Source organism: Eriocheir sinensis, chromosome 53 (genome assembly GCF_024679095.1).
Source record: "Eriocheir sinensis breed Jianghai 21 chromosome 53, ASM2467909v1, whole genome shotgun sequence".
NCBI lineage: Eukaryota > Metazoa > Arthropoda > Malacostraca > Decapoda > Varunidae > Eriocheir > Eriocheir sinensis.
Genome location: NC_066561.1, coordinates 9,668,763 through 9,682,956, shown reverse-complemented (window position 1 = coordinate 9,682,956; position 14,194 = coordinate 9,668,763). Strand labels below are relative to the sequence as shown.

At 47.3% G+C, this 14,194-nt stretch overlaps 1 protein-coding gene and 1 long non-coding RNA gene across 8 annotated transcripts in view; one reads left to right on the top strand and one right to left on the bottom strand.

The window, feature by feature from the left end:
* Positions 1 to 2,438, top strand: part of LOC126983344 (uncharacterized) — a 30,759-nt gene extending 28,321 nt beyond the window's left edge. For all 7 annotated transcript variants that reach the window (XM_050836063.1, XM_050836062.1, XM_050836060.1 and 4 more), the window contains one exon: positions 265 to 2,438. In XM_050836063.1, the coding sequence (XP_050692020.1) occupies positions 265 to 404 (140 nt within the window). In that variant the 3' untranslated portion in view covers positions 405 to 2,438. The remainder of the gene's footprint in view (positions 1 to 264) is intronic.
* LOC126983345 (uncharacterized) lies at positions 1,460 to 13,720 on the bottom strand. Its single transcript, XR_007735805.1, has 2 exons — positions 13,017 to 13,720; positions 1,460 to 2,824 (listed from the first exon to the last, which is right to left on the bottom strand). It is a non-coding gene; the product is annotated as an uncharacterized LOC126983345 (long non-coding RNA).
* Between the last annotated feature and the right edge of the window lie 474 nt (positions 13,721 to 14,194).

Genomic DNA, 14,194 nt, shown 5'->3' with positions numbered 1-14,194 from the left:
TTTACAAAGTTGTAAGTGACAGACAATTGTGACTCCACAAAGCAGGCTGTGCAAATCTTTGTCCATACTTTTTGAGCAGCTGGCATCCACCATCTACAGTTTAGTATAAAATGTTACTTACCTCTCTTCTTTCTGTACTACCTAAAGTCAAATACCATTGTATCGAGAACTTTCTCCCTTTTAGTCAATATTTACAAGAGCTTGGCAAGTCCCTCTCACCACATCTCATCCTTGCTGACTCACGTGTTCCTTCCTTCCTTGCAGATAAACAGTGTCAGTATCCCAACCAGATCAAGTTCCAGATCCAGCACGAAGGCATGACTTGCGGGGCATGGGCAGCTCCTCCCTCCATCCTCCTGCTGGCTGTGGGTGCCCTAGTCTTGCTCCTCCGCTCCCAACCCTGAACAGCAAACACGACTACCTTATTAATCTCTCCTCTTATTCCCTCCCCCTAAGCCTTCCCTATATCCCCTCTCCCTCAGCTATTCTTCAGTGTACTATTCCTTCACCAGTGCTTTAGTGCGCTCGTCCAGTCTCTCTCCTCTGGACTGTCTCAGCCAGTCCTCTCTTCCAGTCTCTTCTCAAATTTCTCTGTATATTTTGTACCTTTAACAATTTTTCACTTTATTCCTTTTATATATTAGTAGTTATATTTTAAACACTTTTCTGTATAATGGTTAGTGACAAAGTGGGTTTTCCTCCTGGTTTTAACCCTAGATTACTATCGTTGTCCGGAATCCCGGCATGGGGGGTTAATTTGCGTCGCGGAAGGAAATCTGTTCGATGTACGGTGCTGTTCGGCCATGACATCTCAGTTAGCATTCTGCCCTTGGTGCGTGAGGTACGTTTGTGTTTTTCCCGTGCTGAATTCCTGAACTGTTCCCAATTGTCCAGAATTCTGGACATGATTGTAATTATAACATATCAAGTAGAAAGCAGGCAATAGGGCTTTTGAGGCTGGAACATTTCGGGGGACATGTGAACTCCATGTGTGGCACAACTCAACACAATCAGCCAACACTGCCTGGCAGTGGTGCCTTCATTAGGGAAAGGTAGCGTTTCTTGAAAGTTTCACACATTTTTTTATTTATTTTGTTTGTAATGTTATTTTTGGGTAATATGTTAAGTTTATAGGTCATAGAATTAAGAATGTATTCTAGTTTAGGTAAAAATTTTGTAATTAAACTTTGTACCATTCCTATATGTGTTTTCAAGGCCATAAATTTGTCCGGAATTCCGGACATCGATAGTAACCACGCTAGTCCAACAATGATAGTAGTCTAGGGTTATTAAGGCTTACAAAGACTTAATTATATTACCTAGTTCTGTAATTTAACATTTTACATCAACAAAACTTCCCGATAGATTTAACTTCTCCACTCTTCCTAGTTACTGAGAAAACAACTTTGAGGCAATGTGCAAAGTTATGAATGGTGTGAAGGTGGTTATAATATGTGCAGTGTGTGTGTGTGTGTGTGTGTGTGTGTGTGTGTGTGAGAGACTACATGCAGTTCCTGTTATTAGATGTAAGGGTTTCCAAGTTTGTGTTGTGGTCTACACTTGCACATGCCTGGTTACTACAAAATGTGTTGTGAACTTACTTTTTAACAAGCTTTTTCTTTGTGTTATCTCTTCTAAATAACACATTTCTCTGATTGTATGAACACTGGAATTCGAAGATAATTTTTAATATTGTATACTTAATGCAGTAAAATAGCTTATGTATTTACATGATAATTTTAATATGAAGTTTTGTAACGCCTCATAATGGAGGCCGGCAAAACAAGGTGTCTTAACCCCCAAGTGTTTTGTCTTATGAATTATTGGCGTGACTAATCTGTACAGTATTCAGTAGTAAAAAATGAAGAATCAAACCATTCCCATCACTAGCTCACAGTGAATGTCTTCTATCCATAAAACTTACTGCAGTGTTGCTTTGTTTGCTATCTGTTTCATTATAACATCTATGAACTTTCTGGCTGCATGCCTCCTTTGGCCTCACTGCTGCCTTATTCCCATTACGTTCACTGTCATCGCCTTGACTGTTAAAACTGGAAAAGACTCGCCTACTGTTATACTTTCTTCCCTTGACTTGAACCCTCAAGAAGTGAGTGCCGAGGCACCTCTTGAAGCTAATTTGATCATGTTTTAACTCGTCTTACTTTATGGTAGCAAACTAGCAATGAGTTGTGGTCTTTTTTTATCTCTGGTTTAGTCCCTTGTCCTGTCCCACAAGCCGTATAACAAGTAAATAATATAACATCACATCGGAGTACAATTGGAATACAAGCACAGCACAGGGCATCACATCACAGGGGTCAAGGCACCTTCAGCTTAATTGTCGTCTGTCAAAATTGTTTTGTTCAGTTCCTGTGGCAACGAATGAGAAGTCAACTGTAATCAAAGTTTTGTATAATTCAAAATAAAAGTTAATTGACTGTACTCTCTGATTTAGAATCTTTAATTTATTTTGAGGGATTGTAGTAAGTACCTTGCCTTAAAAATGTGCTGGTCTATTTTTACTTCAGTGTCCTGCTTTCAAGAACTCGGACTACTGGATTTTCAGACCAGTGGAAAAGATTATTACCTCAGTATAATAAATGAGAGCAGAAAGAAGGAAAAAACTAATGTTCCATGCAGGTATATGGGGCATGAGCTGAGATGGGGAGCTTGCAAGTCTTGTGAGGAGCCTGTTACTTGAGGCAAACCATCCTACTTGGACCAGGACGAGGATGAGGGAGTCCAACACACATCAGGGACCAGGCGCAGGGCAGGACGGGTTTACCGGGACACTGAAGCGCTGGAGGCAGGACCGTCACGGGCTCTGTAATATAGCAAGGAGTTAGCATGCATATTTCTAAGACGTTGACCTCTCACCACACTTATAGCCTGACCTCATGACCTCACACTTAATGATCTTTTTAATTTTTTGACATACTTATAACTTGACCTTTGACCTAACACATAGTTTGACCCTTTCTTCACTCACACTTATAACAACCTTTTTTCAGCCTTTTTGACCTCATAGCTTGACCTCTTCAACTTGGCATTTGCTATGACCTCAAGTGACCTGACCTAATGCTTGTCCGAGTCTTTCTACATTATTCCTCATTCTCTTCCCTCCTCCTCCTCCTCCTCCTCCTCTTAATTCCTTTCTCCAATCCTTCAGACTCCCTCTAAGCTAACTAATCTTCATATCCTATTCCCCATTCTCTTTCCTCCTTCTCCTCCTCTTAATTCCTTTCTCCAATCCTTCAGACTCCCTCTAAGCTAACTAATCTTCATATCCTATTCCCCTTCTTCTCCCTCCTCAACCTCCTCTTAATTCCTTTCTCCAATCCTTCAGACTCCCTCTAAGCTAACTAATCTTCATATCCTATTCCCCTTCTCTTTCCCCCTCCTCCTCCTATCCTTCAAACTCTCCTCTATTCCTCCTGTACCTCCATGATTTTCTACCCTACTCCATTCTCTTTCCTCCCCCTCCTCCTCCTATCCTTCAAACTCTCCTCTATTCCTCCTGTAACTCCATGATTTTCTACCCTACTCCATTCTCTCTCCTCCTCCTCCTCCTTTCTTCCTGACGTGACGGGAGGGCAGGGCAGCACAGGTGGAGGTGAAGGTAAACTAAAACCCAACCCGAGCTAACCACCAACCACACTTCCATTGCGAGACTTCATTTTTACTCCTTGTGACCTCTCGTACTCCTCCTCCTCCTCCTATCTACCCCTCTTCTCTTCCCTCCCCCTCCTCTTCATCCCCACACACACCTCGCCTCACCTATCTAATTTATCCAGGTGAGATCATCTTCCCCGCATCGTCCCCGCAAACCGCCCACACCTCAGTCATTTGATCGCTGTCTCCGCGGTAACTCGTCGGCCACTGAGTTGGGTCACACTTCCTACATGCACGGACAGCCCGCCTCCTTTCGCGCGCGCGTGTGGAGGGGGTGGGTGGGAAAGGAGGGAGGGGTGGGTAGTGGTGGTGGTGGTAGTAGTAGTAGTAGTAGTAGTAGGTCTTTCTAATACCCCGTTACTGATAGTGTTCACAGTGCAGTCATTTTCGTTTCACATTCTAGATATTCAGCTCTCCGCCCCCTCCCATTCTGTCTGTCCGTCTGTCTGTATGCATGTCTCACCACTGTCATTAACCTCATACCACCACCATTACTACTACTACTACTACTACTACTAATACGACTACTACAACAACAACCACTACGGCGGCCCGGTAACCCAAGACGCCCATCCTGGTAACCTGACGAAGATAATTGTACCGTTTTGGGCCTGACATTTTGGCCTCTTAAAGGTGACACCCCTGGCCCTCTCTGGCACCCTTTCCTCCCCCTCCCTCCTCCTCCTCCTCTTTTGTTCCTCCTTTCCCCTCTCCTCCTTCACCCTCTCCCCTTCCTCTTGGTGATACTGGACCTCGTTTAGCACCCTTTCCTCTTCTTCCTCCTCCTCCTCCTCCAATTGCCGGAAATACAACAGCGGGAGTTATCCACACACACACACAGACACATGGGCGGAGGCTGGCAAGGGCCGTGGATAGCGCACCACCTATGTAAATCTATGTAAATCTTAGGCGCTCTGAAGATAAGAAGTCTTTGGGTAACACTGAACACTGAACACCATAGTCACCACATAATCACCACAGTCACTACATCATCACACCACAGTCACTACATCACCACACAGTCATTAACTCACCACACATCACCACCACAATCACCGCGCTGCATGTCACCACAACATAAACAGCCACCTTCTCACCATGCACCATCACCAAACAGTCATCTCACTATACATCACCACACAATCTTTCCATCATTCCTCACCACAGTCACCACACATCACCACATGCCTCTCCTCACCACTCCTAACCACGCACTTCGTCACCCGTACCCGACTCACAAATCACAATGAGAACTTGGTCGTATCATAAAACATTTCACCCCCCAAGAACACATATTTGACAAGGCTTTCTGAGGAGTTGTGGGCATTTCCAGGAGTAGTTGTATGGCCCTGGTGGTAGTCTGACCCCTCTTCTGTACCGTGAACCTAAAGAAACACTCATTAGAACCCGATTGACCCCCTCTTTGACCTTTAGAAATAGCTGATGTAAGAAGCGAAAGTGTCTTATGTGACTACAAGAGCCCTATCGACCCACAGGAGGCAGCCCCTCGTGACCCCAACACAACCTTAACTCCCTATCCATAAATCTGTTCAACCTTATACTGGAGGCGTCCATCGTACTGCCCATCACCACATCACTGCCCTGCCTCTCCTACCCACCGCTCTATTAGTGAACGAATATAATAGTTGATGTGAGGGGAGGAGGCGTCTAACACGGAGAGCTTCAGTCACACAATGAGCTCGTGGTAAGGAGAGGCGTGAGTCACTTTCAAGTCACACCAAATTGTCGCCAGTAATCTGAGGCTGCTCCCCCGCTCGCTTACCTCCTCCTCCTCCTCCTCCCCCTTCTCCTCCCGCGTCTCCAAACATCTTCCCAACACCCAGAACAGAGTAATAGGACGCCACGATCTTTCTTTCCTTCGTTTTCTTTTTTTTTCTTTTTTGTTTCTTTGCTCTCTATCTATCTATCTATCTATCTATCTGCTCCTCCTCCTCTTCTTGTTCATCTCAGTTTTCTTCTTTTTCCTCCATTTCTTCCTCTCATGCTTGCTCCTCCTCTTCATCTCCTCCTCCTCCTCCTCTTTATTATTATTATTATTATTATTATTATTATTATCATTATTATTATTATTATTATTATTATCTTCATTCCTTTCTCTTCTTTTTCGCCTCGTCGCTTCGCTTGGTCGTCCTCCTGTAAGTTGTTTTTGTTGTTGTTTTCTTCCTTATTGGTTTTGTGGTCTGCCTTCCGCCTCCTCCTCCCTCACCGCGTTTCCTGTTCTCATTAATTCTCCTTTTTCTTATACTCTTTTTTTCTCCCTATTTGCTCTCGGTGTGACTGGCTGCAACTCGTGTGTCTGTTCTCAGTTTTAGTTCTTTACGTTGTTCTTTTCTATCTTCTTCCTTCCTTTCTTTCTCCTAAACTTTTTCTCTTTCTCGACTCCATTCCTTCTTCTCCTTTCTCTCGGTGTGACTGGGGTTCTTTTCTTCCCCCTAAACTTTTTCTCTTTCTCGACTCCATTTCTTTTTCTCCTTTCTCTCGGTGTGACTGGGGTTCTTTTCTTCCCCCTAAACTTTTTCTCTTTCTAGACTCCATTTCTTTTTCTCCTTTCTCTCGGTGTGACTGGGGAGCGACTCGTGTCTGTTCTCAGCTACAGTTCTTTACGTCTTGATCTTCTCCGTTTTCTTCATCTTATAGTTTTCAGTTTTGATCCTGTTACTCTAAGTTATGATCCTCTTTTTTTGTGTAATGTGTTAGCTTTGCCACGACTCTGATGCTTGGCTATTTAATTCTCTATAAATTATGACCGTGCGTAACTTCATGCGCCTATAGTTTTCAGTTTTGATCCTGTTACTCGAAGTTATGATCCTCTTTTTTTTTGTGTAATGTGTTAGCTTTGCCACGATCTGATGCTGTATTACGTTTGGCTATTCAATCCTTTATTAGCTGTGACGTCTATAGTTTTCAGTTTTGATCCTGTTACTCTAAGTTATGATCCTCTTGTGTAGTGTTAGCTTTGCCACGATCTGATCCTGTTGTAGGCTTGGCAATTCAACCCTTTATTAGCTGTGACGTCTATAGTTTTCAGTTTTGATCCCGCAACAAAGATCTTTAAGCCTCGATTCTTTCTTTTCCGAATAGGTCAATTTTATCTCGATTTGAAGCAGGATTAGGTTAGGTATTCAATCCTTTACTGGTTTTACATAAGCGTAGGTCATCTTCCAATTTCGTGATCTCTCCCTCCCTTCATCTATCGTCTTCAATCTCTCCTTTTTCTCCCCTCTCTTCTCCCATCTTCCTCTCCTCACTTACTCAATTCTATCCCCTCCCTCCGCCCTCTTCAATCTCTGCCTCTTCTCTATACGCTTTCCTCTCTCTGTCTCTCCTTATTCTCTCTCTTTCTCCTTTTTCCATGTTCCGTTTTCCTTTCTATTCCCCTTTGTTCTTTTCTTTCCTTCCTTCATCCTCCTCAACATGTCCCTTCGTTTCCTTTCCTTCCTCTCCGTTTCTCCTTTCTCTCCTTTCATGTCCCTCTCCCTCATTCCCTCCCTCCACATTTGTCTCTTCCTTCCTCTCCTTTCTCTCCTTACTTTCATATCCCTTTCCCTCCTTCCCGCCATCCATACCAGTCTCCCTCCCGTTCTCTCCTTTCCCTTCCTCATCCATCTTCCTCCGTATCCTTCCCTCCCTCCCTCACTCACGGTCCAAGCCTGTTAGCCTCGGCGCGGGGCTGCAACAAGACAATCTTTCAATCTGCCTCATTCCTCAGCCACGGCAGTCTGCGAGCCACATTTCTACGCGTCTCAAGTGCCGCTTTGGCCCACCGACAATGAGAAAATGACGTGTCGGCCCCACGAGAGCCATTATTCCCGCTATTACGCGATATTGAATGTTATTGTTGTGAATGCTGGCTGGCGGCAGGCGATCCGACCGGCGGGGTGTCTGATGCCGACCTGCCTGCCGCGTGCATGACAACCCATCAGATAACGCCACGCAGCGCCGCCCGGATTAACCCCTTGGCATTCCGCGCCGCGTATTCCAACTCTCTCTCTTTATGGGCATGGCGTCCCCGAGTGAAGACGTTCGGCTATAGCTCCAAAACTAACCACGGGGTGTTCTGGGAAATACTCTCAATGTGATTCCCATTCAAAATTACCTTGTCTAACCTAACCTAACCTAGCGTAACCTGCCCAGTTGAAGAGTGGGTGCCGCATACCAGTAGGGAGATACACAGTGCACATCCAAAAGAGGGTTGCCAAATTATCGTACTCAAAACATCGCATTTATAAGTTCCAGGGCCCAAAATTTTGCTACCCACACAGATAACGAAATTCCAGTTAAAATTCTCGTTAAAAGCATTACTTATCGGCGTTTGTTTGCGATAGCTGTGACTCAGAACCGGAAATTACGATATGCTGAGTGCCTGAATACGATAATTTGGGATCCAAAAGCTAAATGATGACCCTCTTGACGCTCTCTGAAGGCGATATGTTGACATGACTTTGCTGTATTATTAAAAGTAGAGAAGGCTGAGTTACTATTAGTTGTGACAGCATATAACTTTGTGGCGTCTATAATCTTCAGCTTCGATCCCTTAACTGTTACATCTTTATCTTGTTGGTGTCGTCGGCGCTCTCTTGCTCTCTAACCTCTTGGTCTATCCTACATCAACGATCCTAGTGTCGCGGCGCTCCGTCTGATAAAGCTCGGGCCGCTCGCTCCCTTGCACCCGTGGCTTTAACAAGAACAATTTCCAAAGGTTAAAGAGGAGATCAGTTGGGTTCTAATGAGCGTTTTTTAGGTTCATGATACAGAAGAAGGAGGTATTTTCTATTTTCTAAGGGTCAAACTACCACTGGGGCCATAAAACTACCCTTCGAAAAGCTCAAAACACCTATGAAAGAAAACCTTGTCAAATGTGTGTGAATGTTCATGAATCTGGCCCGAGGGTCTTATATTTCGATGAGAGACGGAGGTATTTTCTTGCGTTATCCTTGTTTTCCCTCTCGAGTGACAATCAAGAGGAGGTGAGGACTCTTGAGGGCCTTAGACGGTGAGAGGGAGAGGAAGAGAGGGAGAGAAGGAGGGAGGGAGAGAGAGGGAGGGAGACACGCGACCACTCGGCTGAAGGGAGAGAAAAGGTTTGAGGCACCGGAACAATGTAAACACGACGAAACCACACACACACACACACACACACACACACACACACACAACCATCCTCTCCCACAGTATGGCTCAGTATACCTCAGTTAAGGGGCTATTACACTGGGCAAATTTTCCGTGGATCTTCAGTCAAACCACGATTTCTGCTAGCGTGGTTCTCATTTGTTTCTTGTTATTGCTGATGATGATGATGGTGAGTAATACCGTCGTCATTTGGTGAAATCTACCGTAGCTTTGGAAGATCGTGGACACGTCAGAAAACCACGGAAATATGAGAACCACGGCAGCGGAAATCGTGGTTTGACTGAAGATCCACGGAAAATTTGCCCAGTGTAATAGCCCCTTCACTCCCCCCCCGCCCTCTCTCTCTCTCTCTCTCTCTCTCTCTCCCATTTACTCGACCCTATCCCCCCCCCCCTCTCTCTCTCTCTCTCTCTCTCTCTCTCTCTCTCTCCCACTCAGGTAGTCAGGTTGCCGCATCGACGCCCGTGTGATAACAAAGCCTTCGTCACATGCATCACCTCGCGTTCTTACATCAGACAAACACACGCAGCGAACATTTTTATGGTCACCGCTGAGGAATGCTGATGGAGAGCAATATTAGCATGTTTATAGATCGATAGTTAGATAGCTAGGTAGACAGGTAGATAGATAGGCTACTACTAGGATTGAGAGAGAGAGAGAGAGAGAGAGAGAGAGAGAGAGAGAGAGAGAGAGAGACCACGAATTCCGTCACTGCCCTGCGTCAGAAACCCGCGACTTGGTGGCCGAAGACAGTCGCGTGTGCAGCTCGGCCCCGCCCTCCCTGGCGCTCTTTTCTTACTCCTGTTTCCTCCGTTCTTTTCGGCGGATATTGCAAATTTATCCCGCGGGAATAGAAATGGCATGAAAGGGAGACGGATATGGCAAATTTGTACCAAATTAAGGCAACAATACGAGGGTGGGAGACAGCGCTGGGCGGCCGAGCCAACCAACCAGCCAGCCAGCTCGCCGGCCCCACTTTGTGAATGGAAGGTCCCACGTCCCGACCCGTCCGCCGTCCACCCCTGGCACTGACTTGGGCCGCCGCTACACACCTGCAGGCACTCCCGTATGCCAGTCTTTGATCTTTTCTCACCGCGGATCAGTTTCACCTCAAGCATTAACCTGATCCCTACAGGCACCCTCCAGCAGCACTAAGGTCTGCGCGCCTCTCTTCGTCGTCTATCTTGCAAAAGTATACCTGCTTGTGAAGAACTGGCGACTTGTGAGTGGTCTGTCGCGACCCAGCGGCGGGGAGCGGACGCTGCTTGGAGGAACCCTCGTATAGCTCGTCACAAACACGTTTTTGTCTCTCATAAACTTCATTACAAGATACTGCAGTCTCCAAAATACTAATGAATATTCAAGTTGAAGAAAATGTACATAGAAGGAAAGGAAAGGTATATGAACTGATATCAAAACAAAAAAACAAACAAAAAAAACTATCCCCTTCAGGTATTTGGGAAGAAACCTGAAAAGGAAACACAAAGACTCGAGGCCGTTGTGAAGCTTGCCCTGATGACTGCCCCGAACTGTCCAGAGTCGAGTCAGCGTCGAGCGTCAGGGTGTGTGACGGGCGGCCGAGGCGGGTCCTCAGGGGCGTCCGCAGCATCAGTCTAAGTCAGGGGACAAAGACTGAGAGAGTCGAGTGGAGTGTTTGAGAGTCAGCTGACCTGCGCAGGGGAGGGGCGGGGAGCGGAGGAGGAGGAGGAGTGGATCGTGGCCAGAGAGAGAGAGAGAGAGAGAGAGACTGGAGGAGGTGGAGAGAAGCCAGACAAGTGCGGACCAGTCAAAGGAGTAGGAAGAGGAGGAAGTAGGGAGGAGAAGGAGGAGAGGGGGAGGGAGGGGGGGCCAAGAGTCCTTCTATACCTGACATCACCTGCGCTGGGAACGAAAGGGCGCCTCCTCCTCCTCCTCCTCCTCCTCCTCCTCCTTTCCACAAAGCATTCTGAGCGCTTTACGGGAATCCGCCCTTATGTACCAATGTTCTTCGGGGGAGGTGAACTGCAGGAGGAAGAAGAAGAAGAGGAGGAGGAGGAGGAGGAAGGAAGCAGTAATCAAGAATAGAAACGATGACTGATAAAACGAGAACTGGAGGAAGAGGAAGAGAAGGAAGAGGAGGAGGAGGAGGAGGAAGAGGAAGGAAGCGGTAATCAAGGGTAGAAACGATGACGGATAAAACGAGGAGGAGGAGGAGTGGGTGGAGGCGAGGAGAAAAGAGGAGCGGGGTGGAGTGGGCGACGAGAGGGGGGCGGGGGAGGGGGAAGGGGGAGGGAGTGCAAGCGAATGGTCGGCCCCGCGGTTGGCAACACTGGTGGCCTGCGGGTGTGCTCAAAGGGTTGCTGGTAGTGTGGATCCCGCAGCGTCAACACCACCACCACCACCACCACCACTACGACAACCACCACCACCACCACTACGACAACCATCACCAACACCACCACCTCTACGACAACCAACACCAATAACACCACCACCAACACCACCACTACGTCAACCATCACCAACACCACCACCTCTACGACAACCAACACCAATAACACCACCACTACGACAACCAACATCAACACCAATAACACCACCACCACCACTACGACAACCAACACCACCACCACCACCACCACTACGACAACCATCACAACCATCACCACCACTACGACAACCAACACCATCACCACCACAATCTTCATCACCATTACTAATTCACCACCACCACCATCACCGCCACTATCACCTCCATCACCACATCTACTAACAACAACAACCAGAATTTACAACCACCACCATCCCAATCACCATCAATACTATCATCTGCAACATCACTATCACCACCACCACCATCACCACCAATGAGCGTCAAGGAAACTCTATAACAAAACACCTGATGTCAAACTCGTCTTGTCTATCTAACTCATCTAACTCTTGTCTAACTAAATCTATGTAACTGCTTGACAAACAGACTGACTGACCATCTATTTTTAACTGACTTAACTGACTGACCGACTCACTCACTCGCTCCCTCAATCACTAACTAACCTTGGTGTTCATCTCGTATTCATTCACTTTTATTGGCACACAAGATATAAAAAATGGACTTTCATATGACGTGTGTGTGTGTGTGTGTGTGTGTGTGTGTGTGTGTGTGTGTGTGTACGGCGTGACATGTTATGAGTGCGGGGGAGGAGGAGGAGGACAAGGGTGAAGGAGAAAGAGAGGAGGAGGAGGAGGAGGAGGAGGAGGAGGAGGGAGAGACATACAGCTTAACTATCCTTCAAAGATCCCTCACTCGCTCCCTTGTCAACTGTCCGTCAACTCTCTCCGTGTATTCCTGGGTCGCGAGAGGTTACCCACGGGGGCGCCGCTTCACAAATGGAGAGCTAAACACCAGACGACGGGGGGCACTGTACACGGCTCTTAATTAAAAGGCGTATTACTAAACATTTTGTCGCTTAAGTTCGCCTATTTGACAAGGCTTTCCTAGGACTTTTGGGCATTTCCAGTAGTAGTTTTTCGACCCTGGTGGTAGTTTGACCCTTCTTCTGTACCATGAACCTAAAGAAACACTCATTAGAACTCGATTGCCTCCCTCTTTGACCTTTAGAAATAGTTGATGGTAGAAGCGAAAGTGTCTTATAAGTCTCGTCAAGGGGCTTTAATACGGGCCGTGATGGTGGTGACGCCCGGAGTGAGACCGTCGCGTAGTCTGAAGAACATCCTGCGGTCCCGAGTGCTTCGCGGCGCAGGGCAGGGCGTAGCAAGCGTATTGGCCGGAGCCGAGGAGGTAAAGCATGCACGGGGTGGGCGTATACTGTACGTTCGGTTGCCTGCGTTTAAGGTCCTGATTGTCTTCCGCTCCTTTCCCGACTTCTACTCCTTTGTCCCGCGGCGGAATCGGTCTCGTCTCGCCGCTCTCTTTGTCGCTCGTGTTGTGGCCGCGTAACATCGGCGGAGACGGAATGTTACGCGTAGCGGCTCCTCGCGTGGGGCCGGACAGCCAGCGAGGGGGATTTAAAGGCCGTGTCCTCCAAATCCATGTTACGAGCTACATTCTAGGAAGCCTTCGTTGTTGTCCACACATTCCCCGTCACAGCACACCGAAATTTGTGGGACAAGATACAGCAAGCGTTCGTATTGCAGCCAGAAGTGCCTTACTGGTTTTATCAATATCAAAATGAGCAACCATTAAGTATACTTACCGTGGAGCCGACAGACAGGCGGGATGTGAAAGCAATGGGTTGAGCAGGTCAGTGGGGCGGTGAGGGCGAGCTATGGCTGTGGTGGTGATGGAGGTGGTGGCCATGATGGTTCCTGCCTCCGTGGTGGTGGCTGTTCTTGCGGGGTCACCACGGAGGTATCGCGTATCCACAGCCCAGCCTGGCAGCGCTCAGCCCGCCGCTCCTCACTGCCGGGGCAACACACGCCGACCACCACCCCTGCTGGAGGCACCGTTGAGGAGCACAGCACAACGAGGACAGAGCGTGAGTTCATCCTCCGCCCGGCCCAGCCACTGAAGAGGAAACAGAGGTGCTGGGAAGCTTCGAAGTTCAAACGCTGTTTCGAAGCTTCGTTTCTCAACCGCAGCTCGTTTGCCTCTTCACAAAGAAGTTGGAGCCCCTTGATGGGCCTCTTAGACAAAATTCTGGGATAAAAGGAAATGTAATATACGTCAAAGTGGATAATTCTGTATGACCATTGGGTTAGACCCTCTCATACTATTACGCAGACCCCTAGCTACGCCACGGACTCCCTGTCACGTTCCTACTCGGGCTCAGATGGCCTCTGTTGCAACGAGCCGTTAGCTATGGTCACTTTTTGTCACCCAAGATAAAAGTTTAAAAGGTTCGAAGGAGCAAATTCTCGGCCAGCGATGTTCTGCTACAGTCAGGATCCGAGTCTTTTAAAAATGTGTAGTGCTGACTTGCCTGATGGGCGAGCCTCCCATAACCCACTTAGCCAGTGGGGTACCTCTTTGGCCGACTGGTGAAGAAGTGGCTCTCCCGTTACGCTGGTCGCGGGTTCGATCCCCGGCGCCGGCAAACCTTTCCTTGTCTGGATTAATTTCTCGTGTTTCGTGACATGCAGTGGTCGTGTGGGAGTGTAGTTAAGAGAAAAATTTCTGGCATTTCAAATGCCACTCACGATGCGTCTTATCCGGGTTATATTTGTATTACATTCAACTAAAGCTACATTCTCTCATCTCAATCTGTTACAATAAAAAAAAAAACTTTCCTCGTAGCATTTCGCAGAGTTCAAAAGCCACGTGTCCCACCTCACGCATTCCCTCTGAATAACTTATACAAAGGCCCTGAGACTCGACGCACCACAAGGGCCACTCGAGGACCATGAAGTAAAGGAACAAGAGCGCGGCAGACGG